The following is a 15,030-nucleotide window of genomic DNA, read 5'->3' as shown; positions in this document are numbered from 1 at the left end:
ACTCCTTATGTTTAATCATCAATCCACAGTCCGTGGATATAGCTGCCAGTTCCTCTTCTTCTGTTAATGTTAAACCAAAATCACTTGAAGCTTCCATAAATGGATTTCTAATCCAATCGTATCGTTCAGTATTAAGTGATAGGAAATGCTGTAAATTAAATTCTGTCCATCAGCCTTCAAGTCTTATTTTATTTACACTTAACTTTTGTTCACTTCCAGAATTAGATTCTTCAATATCACACTTCTTTTTGAGAAATCTATCCATTTTATTTGGGTGCATTTATCTAAAAATAATATAATGATGTATTAATAAATATAATAATGATGTATTAACAAAAAGAGTGGTATTTTTGTAATGAAATGGTATAATAGAGTAACTATATTTATTTTTATATCTGGGCACATGCTGCAAACCAGCGCTGTTAGTAATTTCAGGTCCCGAATGGGAACTGCGTGGAATTAAGAAAATACGCAGAATTAAGAAAATACAGGGTCAGGAGGGCCCTGTTATTGCTGCTGGCAAGAACAAAGTGCTCCCAAAAACCTCATCTTGCTTTATTTATAGGGCAAAGTGAGACCATTAGCAAATCTTAACTTCACACCAAACAAAGGATAGAAGAAAAGTTGCCTCCAGTCTTTCCAGGGAACATGGGGGGTAGTGTAAACACAAATATTAAAGAAAAAAAAAAAGTCCAAGCATGCTTTTATGGTAATTAAATGAAATAAATATGACAAAATTAAATTTATTCTGACATTAAAAAAACATTTTTATGTTACATTTTTGAGTTACACTTTTTAGAATTCGTAAAAAGGAGAAGTTAAAAAATGTAAAAAGTTATCACCACAAAAAAGTTTGCACCACAGCTTAACAGCCTTTTGCAACCTAATCAGGCAAGTGAGGTGGGGGGTTGGGCAGACTGTCAGCTTACAGCCAATTCCCCACACCTCTGTCCCCCAAAAATCTAAACTCCAAAAACCCTATTGGTTTTTTGGTCCCCAACAGGCACATATTTCTCTGGGATACCATAAGAAACACCTGGAAATCTTCTAGGGCACACCAGTGCGCCCTGGTGCACACTTTGAGAACCACTGCCCTAGTGGTACCACATCTGTTTAGTAGTTTCCACAGCACCACAAAGCCTTCCTTGGATGCTGTTACCTGCCTGGTTCTGGAGGTTATACACCGCACTCTGAAAATAATGAAGTAGGACCCTTCTTTGAGATCTGGCTCTCAGACACACAAGGAACAGAATTAGTCTCCAGCCTCCAAAAGAAGCTACCTCATAATGACTTGAGACTTCTTACCTTTTTCCTGGTCTGATTATAATGGCAAAAGGAAGTTAGTTGATTCTAAATTCCAATTCTGCTGCTTAATCTACTAGGTAGGCAAATTTCTTCGACTTCTCTAAGACAATTTTCTCATTTGTGAAACAGATATACCTATCTTATAGGATTCTTACAGGGATTAAGTGGAATGAAAAATTAAAATGCTGAGTAAAGAGCCTGGTATATGGTTCCTATTATGATTTGTCTGACTTCTAGTCCCTCATTTTTCTGACCAAGACACTGGCTTCAGTGTCTGACTAGACACTGATCTTCCAAACCTATAGCTTTAAAAACTTTCAATAGCACCTGATTATGCAGTAAAAAAGGAAAACCCTAAACATGGCAGCAGATTGACTCCAGCCTCTTAAAACTTTTTATCTCACCTTGCGCTTCTCTTGAATTGGAATACTTGTCTGTCCAAACCCACTCTGAGTTCTTCTATCTCTAAGCCTTTCCTTTTTCTTCATCTGAAATACAGTACACTGTGTGTCTCTCTCTCAGAGGTATGGGTAAAAAAAAAAAGTCCTGATTTCCTGTGTGCCCTGGAATGCCAGGGTCCTCTCCACTCTTCGGCACCATTCTCAAATGCCACAGACCTTACTATGCAAGGTTGGTCTCTGGCCTCCTTCTTTCCTCCCTCATCACCTGGTTGTTACTCCTCCTTTAAAGTTCACTCCACCTCTACTCCCTCGATGAAGCCTTCCTGACTGCACAGGCTGGATCAGATCCCCCTGACCTCTACCTCCTCTCCATGCACTCATCTCACCAATAATGTTACATCTACTTCTATGATTATTTCATTGACACTCTCTCTCCCCCACAGAGGCCAGTTCTGAGATGCAGAACCCATGCCTGTTTTGCTCCCTATTCTATAGTCATGCCTGAGTTACAACAGGTGCTCAATAAATCTTGATGACTGATCAGATGAAGACTCATTACTCTATTTTAAACTTCTCTCTGTCACAATGCTCCCATTCATTCATTATTGCACCATTTTTACAGCCCTTATATTATCCTATCTTGTATTATAGTTTCTCCTAGACAAATATTATCTCCTGCACCAAAATAAGCATTTTCTTGGGCATAACCATGACTTGTATATCTTTGAACTCTATTTTATATCTAGAAAAATGCCCTATAGGTAGGAAACACTGGACAGGAGTTTACTGAATTTCATTTAATTCAGTAGCAACTAAATGCCTTCCAGTCTTGAAGGAAGTGTGGTGTCCTTCACCTTCTCCAAAATCTGATTTACAAACTTATTCACAAATGAAACCTCAACAAAGACCCATTTCTTGTGACTTTATGTTTCAATTATCAGGAAATCAATCCACACCTTGCTGTAAAGAATTATTCTAATTCTATGTGAGGTACAAAAGAGCATAAATAAATAAATGTCATTCCCCTTATCTAATTCAATCAATCAACAGAAGCTAAATATACTACTTTGTTGAGATGATCCTTCAGGCTATATTCTATAATTGATTAGTAATGTCTGCAATGGGCACAGAATGGGAGAACTGAGTACATATGCCTTCTCTCATATAGAAATATAAGTCCTAGCATGAGGCAATGTACAGTCACTATCAAGCAGATAGTAAAAATAACGTATATTGGAAGGGTATAGAGAAGGGGGAGATCTCTAAAAACTAACATGGTCAGTGAGGTCTACAGCCTCATGAGGAGAAAATACAAGAGCTTAAAATTGAACCAAAAGTGATATTCAAATAAGCACTAAAGATGAAGGCAGGGAAAAGTCATTACAGGATGGGGTACCTAGATGAACCAAAACACAGAGGTGGGCCTGATAAGGAATCTTCAGGAGACACTTAGCAGTATAATTTGACTGGGAAGGAGGCTTTTTTATTTTTCCTTTTTTTGTGACAGAGACAGAGAGAGGAGCAGAGAGAGGGGCAGATAGGGACAGACAGACAGGAAGGAAGAGAGATAAAAAACATCAATTCTTCATTGTGGCTCCTTTGTCTCCTTAGTTGTTCATTGACTGCTTTCTCATATGAGCCTTGACCTGGGGGCTATAGCAGAACAAGTGACCCCTTGCTCGAGCCTGTGATCTTGGGCTGAAGCCAGTGACCTTTGGGGTCTAGCCAGTGACCATGGGGTCATCTCTATGATCCCATGCTCAAGCTAGCAAGCCCACGCTCAAGCTGGTGAGCTTGCACTCAAGCCAGATGAGCCCGCACTCAAGCCAGATGAGCCTGCACTCAAGCTGGCGACCTCAGGGTTTCAACCTGGATCCTCCACATACCAGTCTGACGCTCTATCCACTGCACCACCACCTGGTCAGGCTAAATTATTTTTCGATTAAAATTGACATACAATATTATATTAGTTTCAGGTGTACAACATAGTGATTAGACATTTACATAACTTACAAAGTGATTATCCTGATAAATCCAATATCCACCTGACACTATATATCATTATTACAATATTATTCCCTATAGTATAGGCCTATACTGTACTTTACATTCCTGTGACTATTTTATAACTGTCAATTTGTACTTCTTAATACTAGAAAGGACATTTCTTGACCAAGATGAGTGAAGAATGTGGTTGAAAGGCCTTGGATTTAAGATTAAATCACTGTCAACAGGGAGACATTAAAGACATTTTGTGAGCTAGAGAATGATAATTACTGTTCTGAAGTAAAAAAAACTGAATAACTTGGTTTACATTACTCATTTTACTGTCAGCAGAGCCAGGCTGTAAGTTATAAGTTCCAAATAGTCATCTAATTGTTATTGGCCCTTAACTCCCTATCTAATAAACTACTACATGACTCTTTCCTGAAAGTTAAAAATAAACTGTCAAGGTCAGTTTAACCAGTAGAAATATAAGAGCAAAATCTCCTGATATTTTACCCGATTTCCCCTATCTCCTTTTTCTCCAGATGATCCTGGGATTCCACGATTACCCTAAAAAATAAACAAACACACAAAGGATCTTTGTTAGATTAGTCATACCAGAAATTTTTTTCACATAGTTTCACATTCTAGCCAACAGCAGAGTTTCTTTACCTATTTCTGAGTATGTAACAGACCAGAGGGCCCTGGACAACTCTCCCTTTGAAAAACAATTTAAAATTCTAGATAACAAATCTAAAAATATTTTACATCCATTAATGAGCTGATAGAGAAAAGGGAAAAACCTTGGGGTTCAGAATAAAGAAAAAGCAAGAATCAACAGAAGTATTAGCCATTGGCCGTCCTAATGACATCAGATCACTCAGTGTGGGTGAGGTGTGAAAAATCCCAAGCTGATCATTTATTTTAAAGTGGTCCTAGGAGGCAATGCCACCAACTACATGGCAGAAGCAAACAACCTTCAACTCGGGCTTTAATGACTTCTCACAGATGAATTTCAATAAAAATTGAGTTTAAATCAAAAATCACAACACACATGAGTGAGACACCAAGCTAGGGAACCAGCAGCAACAACAGACAACAAAATCAGATTTACAATGATAATAGATATTGAAATTATTATATGCAGAATATAACATATATATTTAATCAATTTAAATAAGAAAATAATTTCTTTTAAAAAAAGCAATTACAAAAAAAAGACCAAGCAGATTTGAGAAAGAATCGAATTGAACTTTTTAAAGTGAAAATTAGAATAATTGAAATTAAAAATCTAAACAGGTGAAAAGGTATATTAAACAAAGTGACATAATTAGAAACTGAAGAAATTATTCAGAATGTAGCACAGAGCCTGACCAGGCGGTGGCGCAGTGGATAGAGCGTCGGACTGGGATGCCGAGGACCCAGGTTTGAGACCCCGAAGTTGCCAGCTTGAGCATGGGCTCATGTGGTTTGAGCACAAGCTCACCAGGTTGCTGGCTCGAGCAAGGGGTTACTCGGTCTGCTGAAGGCCCACGGTCAAGGCACATATGAGAAAGCAATCAATGAACAACTAAGGTGTCGCAATGCGCAACGAAAAACTAATGATTGATGCTTCTCATCTCTCCGTTCCTATCTATCTGTCCCTGTCTGTCATTCTCTATGACTCTATCTCTGTGTCTGTAAAAAAAAGAATGTAGCACAGAAACACAAAGAAACAGAAAATATGAAAAGAGGTTAAGAGACATTGAGTATAGAATGAGAAAGTCTCACAAATTTTTAATTAGACTTCCACGAACAGATAACAGAGAAAATCTTAAAAATAAAAATTTCAAAATGAAAATTTGCTATGGATTTTCTAAAGCTTATAGAAGGCACAAATGCTCAGATTCAATAGCCAAATAAGTCCCAAGCAGGATACACAAAAAAATTCACACCTGGACATATCATATTAAAACTGCTAAAAACAAGATACAAAGGGAAAATTTTAAAGGAGTTGATATATATATGTGTGTATATATGTATACATATATATGTGTGTATATATATATATATCATATATATATATATATTTAAGATTATTGACTAAGAACAACAATTAGGTTGATGTTACCCACCATTATTCTTAACAGCAATAATGAAAGACAGAGATGATAGAAGCCAGGACACTATGAAATTACATTTCAAAGTGCTGAAATAAAATGATTACCCAAGAGCTATTTTTCAAGAAAAAGGGTAAAATAAAGGGATTTTCAGAAAAACAAAACTAAGAGAGTATGAACCTCATTAAAGGAAATTCCAAAAGTCCTACTATAAGAAAAAAAATGACTTTTCATATTATTTTGAAAGTATCAGTAATAGTAATAAATATGAGGGTAAAGCTAGATAAGCACTGACTAAAGAACACAATAATAACAGTGTCAAACTGGTAGAATTTTTTTAAATGGAAATAAAATACTGAACAATAATATGTAATATAGGAGGCAGTAGGTTAGAACTAAGTTTCTGGGGTACTTCTATTTTGAAGATAAGGAAAAATATATAAATTAACTTTAGACATTGTTGCACATTCATGTTAAAATTTCTAGACTAGCCTGACCAGGCGGTGGTGCAGTGGATAGAGCATCGGACTGGGATGCGGAAGACCCAGGTTTGAGACCCCAAGGTCACCAGCTTGAGCGCAGGCTCATCTGGTTTGAGCAAAGCTCACCAGCTTGGACCCAAGGTCGCTGGCTTGAGCAAGGGGTTACTCAGTCTGCTGTAGCCCCATGGTCAAGGCACATATGAGAAAGCAATCAATGAACTAAGGTGTCACAACAAAAAACTAATGATTGATGCTTCTCATCTCTCTTCGTTCCTGTCTGTCTATCCCTCTCTCTGACTCTCTCTCTGTCTCTGTAAAAAATTTTTTTTTAAATTCTAGACTAATTGTGAAATGTATATATAAATAGAGGGTATAAGTGTTCTGCTCATACAGGGGGGAGCATAGAACAAGAAACTTTCTGCACCTGTTCTCCATCCAAGCCATCAATACCATCCTCCCCAGTGTTGCCCTGTGGAGCAAAAAATAAGGTTAGACACAAAAGGACCAGGGGTACATAGCTATTGCTTTGATGTTAATTTTCATACTAATATTTTTTTTTTAGTTAGAAGAACCTAGACCTTCCAAAACAACAGTTATATACTGCATTCAATTATTAAAAAGCAATGACTCTTTTTTTTTTCTGAAATAGTAATTAGTGTTATATACTGTTTTTCCTGGCAGTTTCAGGAGCCAAAAAAAATGATAAGGAAAAAAAAAAGAAACTCAAATTTTGAATAGATAGAAGGACTTCCTTTTAAACTTTTGCACTGGGCAAAAGTTACTTTCAAAATACTGAATGAAATATCTCTCACTGGTTGTCTGTATGTTAAATATGGTCCTTGTGTCATTCATCTTTTTTAACTTAAAAACATTGACAAATATACCTGGATTAATCTGCATAAGAGATACTTGGATGATGTCAGATTAAGGAGGAACCAAGTGGGAATGTATCCGTGTGTGCAATTTTGGGAGGTTTACAATTAAAAATGTTCTTAAGAGAGGAAACGAAACATGAGGCAAAGTAGATAAGAGTAACAACTGGCAGTTGCATAGTGACATCTGATCAAATATGTCATCACTTTCAAATTATGGGCCTTCATTTTGCCAACTATCTCAAAATGACAGTTAACGCATTTGTTTTAAGGTATCTTTTCAAAGAAAATTCAGAGTTTTGCAAGCAGAATACAGTGCATTTTATACATGTGGAATAGTTGACTTACTCATACTGTCCACATGAGGAAATCAAGTTTCAGGCATATTTTTTAAAACCAAAGTACAGCCAAGTTAGTGAGTGAAAATAAGTGTAGCAAACTCTCAGGTTAAAATGACATGATATATTTGCTACAGGCCATAGGGGTGAAACTGTGGTACCAGACACATGAAATAAAGAGATTTTATCAGCCCATGTCTCTCATTCTTCACTTTGCAACCGCTCCCTTGATAATACATGTCTTATGAATAGTCATTCATTAGCATGGCAGTTTGGCTCCTGACACCATCTGCCACATACCCTCACCTTCAAGTTTTAAGCCCTACCTCATTCAAGCAAAGGAAAAACAACTGGACTCAGTGTTTTCTTTCCCAGAGAAACTGCACTCCGGCTTAGGAAGAGTAAGGAAAGTTACCTACCTTCTCTCCTAAAAATCCTCGTGCTCCCTAAAGTTAGGAAGAAAAACAATTGAATTTGAATTAGATTTTTAAAACATTGTTTCCTTTAAGAAATCATACGTTCCCTGGTTTCAAGAAACTGCATTTATTAGACCAAAACAAAAGACTGCTTCTCCAGCGACTGTAATGGCCATCACAGCCCTCTGATTACTACCGCTTCCTGTGCGTGGGACTTAGGGAAAAATGGCACCTTGTAGCTCTTCACTTAGTAGGGGTGAGCAAGAAACAGCAGTGACCTAACATTTATTATTATAACAATCATCTTTCAGACAAAAATGACAATACACTGGCTAACAAGCATGAGAGGGCTCCTAGGAACAACAGGACAAAGTAGTTGACAGAGTAACGTATTAAAATACACAGAATATGGTCATTGTGGTCAGAAAAACTCTCCATGGGACTCTGAGGTTGTAGAAATTTTTCTCTGGCCTTATTAAAGGAGATTCTCTAAACCTGGATGGAATGTTAGGAGACATTGAACACAACCACTCAAAAAGGGTGTCCACCAGTTATCCGTTTAGCATTGAAAATTTCAGTGCTTTCAAGCCCACCTTCCAACTGCCAGCACTGTGACTCTTTCCCAGAGAATTTTTCTGGTATGAGAGCCTGTATATGTGCAGAACAGACCCAAAACGCTAGGAAAATACTGCCTTCTAGGAGCAGCCCTCAATAATGCCCGACAGGAGTCGGTGTCTGAATGCCCAGCTCCCTCGCCCCTTGAGCAGGAGAACATTGAGGTGTGTGTTCAACACTGACTTCCAGAGTTTCTCACCAGGATTAAGTTCTATCTACCTTTGGTGGTAATCTGATTGATAAGGCACCCTTTTTAGGTCATCTGCCCTCCCTGTCTAACTTCTCTGCTCCCTATGTGTGTTTACTGAGATCGCCTCCCAGTAAACTGGCCACACTTGATCCCTTGTCTGAGGCTATACTTCTGTGAAACCCACCATCTCAGCAGGAGCCCAGATACCATGCCTACACTGAGGACTTAAGGATTTCCTCAAATTCAAGGGATGAAATAAAGATGAGGAAGAACTCCACAGTAGGAGGTCACACTCACCTTAGGTCCTCTCATACCTGGACATCCTTCCTCACCTGGGGGTCCAGGGAAACCTCGGGGACCTCTTTCTCCCTGTGAAATAAGGATACATGTGAAGACAATCAAGCAAATACCTCTGTCAGCACCCACAGATTCAAATCAGCAATAATGACCACAAGAAACTAAAATATGACACAGTTCTTAGAATGACTTTTATATCTTCAGAGACCTCATTGGATCACCTGCAATTAGAATGTTCATCCATCAGTTACCCAGACTGACGATCCAAAATCATACAAATCCAAATTATCTGAACTTTTGATCTATTCAGTCAAGCCATATGGACAAAACAGAGGTGTGACTGAACATTTCCTGAGGCAGCTAAAACTAGATGGTTGCCTTGTGGTCCCACAGAGAATAAACCACTACTTAACTCTTTTCTCTTCTAGGTTGAAATCCTGCCCATTCCTAAGATATAGATCATTTGACACCTCTTCTTCTGAGAAGCCTTTTCTGTTATATCATGTATTATTATTGTTTTTGTGTTCTATTGTTTCTTGCCATGTTGTGAACTCCTTGGTGACAAGGACAATGTCTCATTTATTTATCTCTGGGTTTCCAACCCTAAGCACACTGTCTGGCACACAGTTGATGTCCAATCAGGACTTGAAGAATTACTTCCTAAATTATATTAGTGAATATAACCGTTTCATCTAGATATTGGATAGGAAGGAAATGGTAGAGATCATGCCTTTTGCCAAATGGATCAAATATAAATTAGAAAGTACTATATACCCCATGACCTTTCTAGTTTCTACTTAATAAAGTTGGATAACTTCCCTATGTAAGCAGCCCTGGATAATAAAAAGGAGCATGATAAAGTGAGAAGCGCTCTGGATGAAGGAGTTGGGTTTAAGTCCATTCTGGTTCTGACTTGTTTTGTCAGCTTGGACAAGCATATGAGTTTATGAATTACAATTTTCTCCATTTATAAAATATGGATCTGGATACTGATTTTAGCCATTCAGAGAGTGTTGTATTGAATGCATGAGATACTGTATTGAAATCATATGGCTTGGACAAATTAGGGGTTTTCTACTTATCAGACAGCAAGAGATAATGAGAAAAGCACAGGGTCTGGCATCAGAGAGACGTGGGTTTGAGCACATCTCCAACCATCTCTATCTGACCATAACAGTCACTTCCTTTCTCTGAGTTTCTATTTCCACATCTATAAAAGTATTCACATGTATCAGTAGGGTTGTGATGAAGACTAAATGTCATAATGTATACAAAATGTCTAATGCAGGGCTTATATAGTAGATGTCAAGTAAATGTCTGCTTTCCCCCTTCTTCCTAGTCGATATGCATTTTTAGGTTCGATGTGTAATGTTTAAGCTTCATCTAGAAAATTTAATTCAAACATATTTACTGTATGATGCAGTGTTATCAATCATGAATAATTGGTCGTTGCCTTTTTTAGAAAACAGTTGTTGTATCTATAACAAATGTCCCAAATAAAGCAGAGACATCAAGAAAAAATTTCTCACAGTTTTATTTTTAACAAAACGTTAAAAATAAGCCCACTTTTAGAATACCTATCACCAAAAAACAAAAAAAGAGTGTTGGCGAGGATGTAAAGAAATTGGGATTCTTCTGCACTTTTAGTGAGACAATAAAAGAGTATAGCTGTGACTGAAAACAGTACAGTTGGCTCTCGGAAAAGTAAAAATGGAATTACCATATGACCCAACAATCCACTTCTGGATGTATACCCCGAGGAACTGGAAGCTAGGTCTTAAAGAGATATTTGTGCAGTCATTTACAGCAGCATTATTTGCAATAGACAATGTTTGTGTGGCATATCCACACAATGAATTTATTCAGCCTTAAAAAGGGACGAAATTCTGACGTGCTGTAACATGGGTAAACCTGAGGACATTATGCTAAGTGAAATAACCCAAAACACACATACTGTTTGATTCGGTTTAATGAAGCACCTAGAATAGTAAAGATCACAGAGACATATAGTAGAATGGTGGTTGCCAGAAGGTGGTGGGAGAGGGGATGGGGAGTTAGTGTTTAATGGGGACAGTTTCAGTTTTTCAAGATGAAAAGATGTTCTGGAGATGGATGATGGTGATAGTTGCACAACAGTGAGAATGTACTAGTACCACTGAACTATATACTTAAAAATGGTTAAGATGGTAAATTTTGTTACGTGTATTCCTCCACAATTTAAAATGTTTTTTTACTTAAAAAGAAAAAGAAATTTGTAGGGAACAAATCCCACTCTTATGACTTCTATTACCAATTCCTAAAGTTTCAGTTGCTATACATAAATAATTGGGGGTGTGTTTCCCCAAATTAGTCCACAGAACAAAAGAGTATTTTTAAATTTGAATCTTCACAAAGTTGCTTATATTTCAGGGTGTTCTCTCTACCTGCTGTTTTTACTTAACTTTAAACAACATAATATTGATACACAATCAGTATTTATTTGAGATATTTTAGGGATGCTTACAGAGGTCACCTACCAGATCAGCAAATAAAGGGGAAAAAAAGGAAAAGAAATCTAACAAATTACGTATTTATTTATTTTATTTGAGGATGAGACCTCACAGTTTCAAATGTTAGATGTTATGCAAGCAAGACTTTTAAAAATCACTTTTATAAACACTGGAATTTGTGATTTTATTGTGGAGACCATAAAAATATTCTCACATGAAAAATGAGGTACTGAGTTTTGAAATTGGAAATAAAATTTGCAATGACAGACTTTATAAACAGACTTAAAAATGGTTTATCTTAAACAACTTAGAAGTGAACACAATATACTCTAAAAAAAAAATGTGTGTGAGATGTTTCCAAAAAGTGGCTCCAGTCAGACTGAAAACATTGAGATAGAAACACCGTGGGAAGAATTTTTAATAAAACGGTTGATAAAATATTAGCTAGGAAAAAAAGCAGAATTTCTCATTTAATATGTCATTTTTCACAATGAAAGACTTTTATATGTTATGTGTCATTAAATAAGTTAAATATTATAAGTAGACATTTGTCTAGTTCACCTACATCCCTAAAAGTCCATGTATTCTAACTGGGCAAAAGCATTTTGTGGATGTTTTCATAAGAAAAGGGGAATTGCCTTATAATGAGCACATATGTTAAATTGTTTTGAGAACAGGATTTGGACTCACTATGTTTCTCTTTAGATATCAAGCTCTATTATGTTTAAAAACTGGTCTCCCATTGCTCACAAGTTGCTTAAGCCTATCAATTATAGCCATAATTGAATGGAAAGAATAACCTCACCAACAGCTTTTCAAATGCTGGGGTGGTTCAAGTCACTTCATAAGAAATGAGAATAATAATAATAACATCTTACTTTCTAGATGAAATGAAGAAATATATATATAAAATGTTTAGCTGTGTATCTGGCACATGGAAGGTGCGAACAAATATTAACTATTTTTGTTACTACTGAAGTTATGTAACTATCTGTGTGACCTTAGATAATCTGACTAATTTGATATATAACTAACTCTTTGATGCCTAACCAATCCATATCTAAACCTCCATTTCATCATGATAGGTAAATTTTGGAAATATACATATATAGAATTCATGCGTCTAGCAGACTGTATTTTCCAAAGATGACCACAACAGCATGTCTGTGTTCTTCTGCCCTGTGACCCTGTCACACTTCCATCGAGAGGATGAGCTTAATTCCCTCACCGGACCCTTGAACCTGGTCTGGGTTTAGTGGCTCGCTTATACCCAAAAGAATGTTCCAGACAAGTTACCACCTAACTTCTGAGGCTTGCTCAGACGCCTTGCAGCTTCAGCCTTAGTCTCCCGGAATGCTCACTCTCAGGACAGACTCTCCCTGTTGGATGTGCCCTTCTAGACCCAGGTGCTATGCCCTTCAACCTCAGCCTTCCCCATGCAGCCAGACCAGCCATCCCAACAGAGCGCAGAGTGCCAGAGAGGAAGCCGGTCTGCAGGGGGTCCTCCAGCCCGACAGCCTCACCTGCTCTGCTGAGACCTCGGACACCAGTGAAGGGACCCACCATCTGCTGTTCTCTCTTCACCTTCCCCACCCACAGAGTCCAAGGACTTAATAAAAACGGTTGTCTGTCGTTTTATACCACTAAGGGTTTTTTGGTTGGGCCTTTTTATTTAAAAAAAATTTTTTTTTATAAGAGGGCAGTAATTATTTGTACTTTATAAACTTTCCACTTGAACCTACAAATTAAGAGCCCCACTCTGACACCTGTCCCTCTGCAGAGACGTCTCTGCCATGGAGCAGACCAACCTGACCTGCTCTGCGGGGAAATGACATTAAAAGCCATTCAGTAGACAATGGATTTTGAAGTCAACTTCTCCTGTGAGAAATGCAGTAAAAAGCAAACAAGACCGACCAGAGGTGCGCTGTCAGATACAGTAGCCACCAGCCACACATGGCTAGTCCAAGCTGAGATGTCCTGTAAGGGTAAAATACACGCTGGGTTTCAAAGACAAGGTGTTTCAAAGGTAAGATATCTCATTATTTTTTTATATTAATCACATGTGGAATTAATTATATTTTGGATATACTGGGTTAAATAAAATATACAGGTATTATTAAAATCAACATCAATGTTTTTTTGTAATGTTCTTTAGAGTGCCACTATAAAATTTTTTTAAATTATATAAAATTATATACACTAGCTCTCCCCCTTTATCCCCCAGGGGATATATTCCAAGATCCTCATTGGATACCTGGAACCACAGATAGCAATGAACCCTATACATATTGTTATTACCTATACGTACAGACCTATGATAATGTCTAACTTATAAATTAGGCACAAGAGATTAATAATAATAAAATAGAACAATTATAACAATACACTGTAATGAAAGTTAGGTAAATGTGAGTGGTCTCTCTCAAAATATCTTATTATACTGTACTCACCTGTCTTCTTGCCATGATATGAGATGATTCAAGTACCCACCTGATGAGATTCAGTTATTTTTTCTTCACATTATTTTAGACAGAAGATTTGTTTTTAACATAGATCTGAGCAACTTCAGCATGACTTTTTTCATTCCTTAGTAAGTCAAAAACTTCCACTTTTTCACTTAAAGGAAGCACTTTATGGCTTGTCTTGGGTAGATCTGAATTGCCAGCATCATGCATCATGACTCTTGCACTTTGGGGTCATTTTCAAGGAAAATAAGGGTTACCAGAACACAAGCCCTACAAAACTGAGACAGTCTGTCAGATAACCAAGGTGGCTACTAAGTGACTAACTGGCGGGGAGCATCTACAATGGGAAGACACTGGCCAACGGGATGATTCACCTCCCGCAACAGACAGCAAAAGATTTCATTATGTTACTCAGAACCACATAGAATTTAAAATGGGTCCTGGTTGGTGGCTCAGTAGATAGAGCATCAGCCCAGCATATGGATGTCCCAGGTTTGATTCCTGGTCAGGGCACACAGGAGAAGAAACCATCTGTTTCTCCCCGCCCCTTCTCTCCCTCTTCTCCTCCTGCAGCCAGTGGCTCAGCTGGTTCAAGTATGGCCCCAGGCACTGAGGATAGCTCCACTGGAGAGCATTAGCCTCAGGCACTAAAAATAGCTGGACACTCGAACATCAGCCCTAGATGGGGTTGCCAAGTGGATCCCAGTCGGGATCAATTGTTTATTTCAGGTAACTGAAATTTCAGAAAGGACATATCAGATAAAAAGGGGCTATTGTATGTCACTCATTATATTTCTAGCCCTGTACTAGAGGGTCTTTACACAATAACTTGGTTTTAGGATATTAAGACAGAAGAGAAAAGAGACAAAAATCACCTCTCACCCTAGACAGACAAGGGCTTGGGTTTATCCTGTTTGTCTGAAATTGGTGTCAGTGAACCTAATGGGCTGGTCAAACCTCAACATACTCTCTTAACTTTGATGAGGCTCATTGAACCACTGGCCAAGCAGGAAAAAAATAACACCTAAAGGACATTTTAAAACTTCATAAAAATGGGAAGAATATTATCACAACT

At 37.7% G+C, this 15,030-nt stretch overlaps 1 protein-coding gene across 1 annotated transcript in view; it reads right to left on the bottom strand.

Annotated features, from left to right (window-relative positions):
* LOC136314204 (collagen alpha-4(VI) chain-like) overlaps positions 1–15,030 on the bottom strand; it is a 127,594-nt gene that overhangs the window by 58,291 nt on the left and 54,273 nt on the right. The window contains exons 14-17 of the mRNA XM_066244769.1: positions 9,002–9,073; positions 7,903–7,929; positions 6,698–6,742; positions 4,209–4,262 (exon numbers count right to left, since the gene is read on the bottom strand). Coding sequence (XP_066100866.1) covers positions 4,209–4,262; positions 6,698–6,742; positions 7,903–7,929; positions 9,002–9,073 — 198 coding nt within the window. The remainder of the gene's footprint in view (positions 1–4,208; positions 4,263–6,697; positions 6,743–7,902; positions 7,930–9,001; positions 9,074–15,030) is intronic.

This window comes from Saccopteryx bilineata, chromosome 10 (genome assembly GCF_036850765.1).
Source record: "Saccopteryx bilineata isolate mSacBil1 chromosome 10, mSacBil1_pri_phased_curated, whole genome shotgun sequence".
NCBI classification, from domain to species: Eukaryota; Metazoa; Chordata; class Mammalia; order Chiroptera; family Emballonuridae; genus Saccopteryx; species Saccopteryx bilineata.
Note: the sequence above shows the minus strand (reverse complement) of the source record. Positions and strands in the feature narration are given on the sequence as shown.